General features: G+C 35.7%; 1 protein-coding gene across 1 annotated transcript in view; it reads right to left on the reverse strand.

Moving 5' to 3' along the window:
* The window catches only part of LOC131166135 (uncharacterized), a 39835-nt gene extending 34767 nt beyond the window's left edge, over positions 1-5068 (reverse strand). Inside the window, exon 1 of the mRNA XM_058124443.1 lies at positions 4653-5068. Within this exon, the coding sequence (XP_057980426.1) occupies positions 4653-4843 (191 nt within the window). The 5' untranslated portion in view covers positions 4844-5068. The remainder of the gene's footprint in view (positions 1-4652) is intronic.
* Positions 5069-7062: the final 1994 nt, after the last annotated feature.

Genomic DNA, 7062 nt, shown 5'->3' on the forward strand with positions numbered 1-7062 from the left:
GATAGAAAACCTGGGCACCCCCAGAGAAAACAAAAAAAGGAAACCAAAAAGTATAAAGAGCAGCACAAGAAAATCAGCTTGCCCTAACAAGAGAATGCCAATCGCACTGACCATCAGAAAAACACATCCCCTTGGAGTTTCCATCACCCACACACCATAAAGAAGCCAGAAAATGAACCTTCTACCACACCAACAACAATGATAACTCCTTCCCTGAAAATATATGCAAGTTGCATTGCTTCCATAAACCCCAAAAAGCTCCAACTAAGCACAATTCCATAATGCAATTCCTTCCTTCTTCCCACCATACCCAACAAAAGATATTGCTTTTGATAACTTCATGCCACAAAGAAGAATCCTCTAGCAGGAATCGCCAAAGCCATTTAGCCAAGAGAGCCGTGTTCTTAGGCACCAAATTTCTAAGGACCAAACCGCCCTCCCGCTTAGACCTACAAACCACCTCCTATCGCACCAAATGATCCCTAAACCCCCAACCCCTGACCAAAGGAAATCTCTCATAATTCTCTCAATCTTACCAGCGACTCCCGTTGGAATTTTGAAAATAGAAAGAAAATACTATGGGATATTAGAAAGGCAAGCCTGAATAGGGCAATTCTATACCCCAAAGAAAAAAGGGCTCCCTTCCACCCATCTAAATGCTTGAACACTCTCTCCATCACCAGATTCCAAAAACTAACTGATCTAGGATTACCCCCAAAGGAACACCTAGATAGGACAACCAGTCCAACTTAGTGCACCCTACCTCCATAGCTAACTCCCTAGCACGATCTACAGCCGCATTAATTGCCGTGATACCACTTTTCCCCATATTAATCTTAAGCCCCGAAACCCTTTCAAAAATATGGAGAAGCCCCAATATATTTAAAAAAGAAGGCCTATGATCCTCCAAGAAAAAGATAGTATCATCACAAATGAAGGTGTGGCATGATAAACTCCTCCCTCCCCACTCCTAGACCTTTTATTAAACCTCTATCCACTACACTAGCAACCATCCTACTCAAAACATCTACTACTAAAACAAACAAAAATGAGAAAAGTGGATCACCTTGTTTGATCCCCCTCATGGCCCTAAACCAAGCTTTAGGCTCACCATTCACTATCACAAAATGATTTACGTAAGACATACAACCTTTCATCCATCTACACCATCTCTCTCCAAACCCCCTCCTCACAAATATCTTATCCAAAAAGTTTCAACTCGCTCCATCGTAAGCTTTTCCAAAATCCAACTTAAAAACAAGTCCCTTCTTCTTCCTCCTCTTAATGTCCTCAACAGCTTCATTCGCAATCAAATGGTGTCCACAATCAGTCTTCCCCCCCAAAAAAGCACTCTGGGTCTTAGAAATAGTCTTATCAAGCACCAAACTCAATCTATTAGCTAATACTTCAGTGATTATATTATAAACACTGAAAACTAGACTAAAAAGTCTATAATCAGAAATCTTAATACACCTACTTTTCTTTGGCACCAAAGCAATAAAAGTAGAGTTAATACTCTTACTTAAAGTCCCACTACTTTAGAATTCATTGAAAACCTTCATCAAGTCATTCTTCACCACTGCCCAAAAATCTTGATAGAAAGCAAGACTAAAACCATCTGGCCCAGGAGCTTTATCCCTCTCCATACCAAGAACTATAGCCCCAACTTCCTCTTGCTCAAAAGGTCTCTCTAACCAGGCTATGCAATCAACAAACAAAGGATCCCACTCCAACCCTTCTACCATCGCTCTATTCTCATCCTTTTCATAATATAAATTATAATAAAAATAGTGATCTTAGAGGCAATCTTGCTAGAATCGAAGATAATAAACTCCTTATCCACCTCCATCTCCCTAATCAAATTCTTTCTCAAATTCTCACTGGCTATCTTGTGAAAAACCATCTCTTGCCCATTTAAACTTCACCTTCTACCTCTTACTTCCCATTTCCTTAAATATCAGCTGTTCCAATTTGTTTTTCAAGGAAACCCTTTTTGTCTCTTCCTCCCTTGAAAGGGTCACACCTTCTTTCTTTGTATCTATTTCTTCCAATTCTCCTAAAATTAGTCTTTTTAAACCTAATATCTCCAAACACCTCCCTATTCCACTCTTCCAATTTTTCTTCCAACCTCTTCAATTTCTTCATATACCCATTTCCACATCCTCACTCCGAGAATTCCTTATCAAAGTCTAGAAAGAGCCATGATCTAAACACATATTTTTGAACCTAAAAGGAGTGGGACCCCAAGGTACCTTCCTAGATTCCAATAAGATAGGAAAATGATCGGAAGTGGATCTAGGTAGAACTACTTGAGATAGATTAGGAAACTCCTCCCCCTACTGGTTGAAAAAAAAAAAAAAAAACCTGTCAATTCTAATAGTAGCCTCCCTAGCCCCACCCACGGACCATGTAAAATTAGCATTGCCCGAAGGAAGATACCTCAAAACACACTCCCTAATAACCAAATCAAACTTCTGCATATGTAATAACCCCACCACCCCCCTTATTCTCTCTAGGGAACCTCATTGCATTAAAATCACCACCCACAATCCACCTAGGTGAGCAAAAGCTAGAAACAAAATAAAGCTCATCCCGAAATGAACCCCTAAGAGCAAGCCTAGAAGGACCATACACAGAGAAAACCCACCATTGAACCATATGGCCATGTCTCTAATTTCTAGTAGTACAAAAAGAGATAAAACTCACTAAACTATCCACTCTGGTCATAGAATAAGTATCCCACAACATGAGAATGTCGCCCACCAATGCCCGAGAGGGTACAAAAACCCAATCCTTATGACGCCATTCCCAAATCCCTCTAACAACCTCCCTATCAACTAAATCAAGCTTAGTCTCCTAGATTAAGACAATATTAGGAGAATTCCTTACCAAAACCACCCTAATCAAACTCCTCTTTCTAATATCCTCTGATCCCCTAACATTCTAACTTATAATCTTCATAATCTAACACGTTAACCCCCTTTCCCGATACCCTTTCCGCCCCCAAAGTTGAAGGAAGAAACCAAATTCTTTCATTCTTTTTGCACCTTTGTTTCTTGGCTCATATGTTTTTGTACTTGTCCCCAACTTAACCTCAACTACAGTAGGTTCAGCTACTTCCAATCCTCAAAGATAGAATGCTTACCCGTCTACTAGCTGGTTTAGTGAACTATATATGCTCAATAGTTACACAACTCTTGATATTTTGGACGTGTGTATAAAAAATGATACTTCTTTTTATTTTTTTTAATTTTATTTTGTCTGTCTTTCTTGTAACCAGGTGGCAACCCCTTGTTGCCATTTAATGAATTATCCCTTTTACCCCAATTAAGAAAAAAAACAATAGACTTATGCCCTATTGAGCCAAAAAAAAAACAGTTAAACAACCTTATTTTCACACTCAGTTAAAAACCAGGATTTCGAGATAATAAGGGGTTGTTTAATATCACTTCTATCTTCTATTTTTTGTTTTTCTTGCAGTATAGTGAGAAACAAGGGGCAACAACAAGTTTGTCTATCCTACTAATTTTTGGTTTCTATTGCCTGTTTTTGAATAGTTGTAGCAATTACTGAAAATAAAATTTTCTAGTTTTCCCTTGTTTGGAACCTAATCCAACACTTTAATATCCATTTCATTTTTTGCAAATCAAATCATTGTATGTACAAATGGTTTAATGAAAAATTAAAACAAAAAATTGAAATAAAAATACCCCTAAAATTTATAAAGAATAGATAAATAAATTAGTATCATCCAAAAGTATATTTACAACATTTTTCAACCTTCATGTGCAATAATATTAACATGGAAGTACCAAGAGTGAGTTTTAAAATATTATTATTAAGTAATTAATATTTTTATTTATAATTATGTTTATATTGTTATGCATTTTTCATTGTTGAAACCATATTTTAATTACTACAGGCTTTTGATTTTTTAAGGTTTAATAGTGATACCTATCTGGTCATGATGAAAATTTTGAAGGATAGCATGATAATTAATAATATAAGGACAGGTTCTAAATTTGTTTCAAGTTTTCATGATTTATTTGAGAATGACAACAACTAACAAACAGACCCTAAACAAAAACCGGCTTTGGACATTTGAAATATCTTAAGTTTTTTCTGTAAAACAAAACTTATCTCCGGATTCTCCTCTAACCTCTTGATTGTCTCCGGATTCTCCTCTAATAAGAATGATATCAGTCATCAACCAATTCATTTGCAGTCAGATTTAGCAAATTCGAACTGAGTGATTGATTGGGTTGGGGGAGGGGAAGAGGTGGATGTTGGAGACCCAGAGTCACAAAACTTACCAATTATTATACAACTCAAACCTGATTAAATTCCCAAAATAGAGTGTACCATCAACATTCAGTGAAAAAACACTAAACATTAGAATTTTAGAGGACTGTAGCAACAGGAACGAAATGATTTCATCGTTGTGGAAGCATAAACAGGTGTTGGAGGTGCATACTCAGTCCTAGAAATGAAATTGTGATTATTAAAAAAAAAAAAAAAAAAAGGATATCTTAGCATATCACAATTAATCAAGCTAATTACAAAAACTGGAAAAAGGGAACGGCCCAATCAAACAAGGACGAAGAGTCTTGAAATGGGGGGGGGGGGGGGGGGGGGGGGGGGGGGGTGATCACCCTTGAAAGCGTAGCTGGTCATCGGGGACGTTGTTGATGAGATTGATCTGATCGTAGAGAGAGAAGGCGCGTCTTAGAGAGGGCAAGGGATGATTTGGAGACTTGAAAGATTGAGGAGCTTCTTTTCGCAGGCTTCTGATCAGGCTTGGCAGTGCCCTTCCCACTGCTCTCCCTCCCGTACTCACTCCCATCTCTCTTGAAGTTTCTCATGCCATCACCCCGTTTGCGACCAAGAAAATTAATAAAGACTGCAGGGGCTTCCAATTTTTTTTTTCAAAAAAAAAATAATAATAATTAAAAGCAGTTGCCTGCAATTGAATTGAGAAGTCTTTTGTGGTCTAGATATTGAAAAATAAATTAATTAATACCAACAATTGATATTTTTTGTGAATATGAATACAATTTATGTCCTACTTGCGCAAAAAATTAATTCGCATACCAAGATTAGTGCACTAAAAAATAAGAATTTACAATAGAAATACCCTATAAAAGTAAAAGGATAAAATGCGTTTCACCTCCCTTAAGTTTTGATAAAAAGATAGAGTACTTTTATAAGATTTCAAAAATCTGAAAAACTTTACATAAGTTTTCAAAACTATTACAGATCATCCTTGAGACTTGCTAACAAGATCTGAATTATATTTGAATTAAGAAAACAAATTTTTTAAGAGATATAAGTATCATAAAAGTCAAATATCAAGGAAGGTTTGTGACATTTTTTAAAATTCAAAGAAAGTTTGTAGGATTTTTGAAATTTTAAGGAAGATCCCTTTTTTTTTTTTTTTACTAAACCTTAGAAAGAAATAGTGTTTTATCCAAAAAAAAAAAAAAAAAGGTAAATTGCACAAACAATTCACAAACTACTAGATGAATTTACTCTTGATAAACTAATTTTAAGGTATTGACATAGACAACTAAGGTAGCACTATTACTTCAAAAAATATTAGGGTGTATTGTGATTTGGCCAAAATCTTAAGTACTATTAATTCAATTTCTAAATGTTCATTCTATAGAAGGGTGAGAATTAAGGAAAGGTCCTCAAGTCACGAAAAATTAGAGACTATTGGTTATAAAAAAACAAAAAAATAAAAAAACAAAAGGAAACTTTGCTAAATGGAGAAGAGATATATTAAAAAGGAGTTTATGCTACACTAATGGGTACCCAAAATTGCTTATCAGATCTAGTTACCCTAAGGGAAGGCTAGTCTACAACTTCAATACCTCCCTATAAGGTCATTTTTCATCACTATTTATTTAAAAAATTTGCCAATTGACAAACAAGTTAAGGATATGATATGACCAATAAAGCTAACAATTGATTCTTAACTAGTTGTTGAGACAAATAAAACCTTTTTTTCAGAAGAAAAAAAAATTAAAAAATAAAGAAACAAAGCGGAGCACCAAATGGTAATGCAGAGTTCCTTCCAATGCAACTCCTTGCAAGCTCATAGGTTCATAGCCAACCAACCCACATGCCTTTGGTGCACCATTACCTAAGACCCTCCCATTTATGCATTGGTGTCTTGATCCCCCTTGTCTTAACCAGCCCACATGCCTTAGATATTTACCATATCTTATTCCTGAGTCCGTTTTAAGTGGTTGGCACTCGAGAATGCAATGGCATTAAATTTGTCTCAAATTCATCATATAACTTTTCATTTTATCTTAACATACCAAACATTGACTTAGAATGGGAACATGCTAAAGTTCAAACTAATAAATCAAAAACCAACTAGCAAGTGCAAAAGGGAATCCTTTGCCCAAGTCTAGCCGAAACTTCAGAACTACTTTGCTAATGAATCTGTATGTTGCAGTCAGTCTGCTGCATTGTTGCACCCTGCTCTCTGTTTTTTTTTTTTTTGAGTTTCTACATGTTAGTATGTTACCACTGTGTTTGGGGCATGATGGCAACGTCTTTCACTGCTTTCTTTAGATCAATCAATCAAGTTTTGGTTTGATTTATGTTGGTTTAGTTAATTTTAGGATCTATAATCTGTTTTTATTGTTCCAAAATCTCAAGATTAGAATCACGGTATTCATCCGCCATAAATGAGGTGTTTTCTAATAAAATTAAGAAATGTCGCCCTCTTTTATAAAAAAGAAAGATGCTAGTAAATGCAAAACCCCTAACCCCGAGCAGATTGAAAGAAATTGGAGAAGAGAAGAAAAGGACAGCTCCCTTCAATTAGGCACCAACGCCTATACCCATTTTAAATTTTTTTTTAAGACTTTATTTTTCAATTTATCGTGTCAAAGATGTTACCTACCGTGTGTATCCAAGGGGGCAATTGACAAACAATTCAAATGGAAAAAGCAGATAGAAAATTTTCGTAACAAATGCAAAAAAATATTAAGACATCAAAGACCAGATTGACAAACCTTAAAACGGTGCAAAGAGAGTTTTAATCTA

The sequence above is a fragment of the Malania oleifera genome, chromosome 10 (genome assembly GCF_029873635.1).
Source record: "Malania oleifera isolate guangnan ecotype guangnan chromosome 10, ASM2987363v1, whole genome shotgun sequence".
NCBI lineage: Eukaryota > Viridiplantae > Streptophyta > Magnoliopsida > Santalales > Ximeniaceae > Malania > Malania oleifera.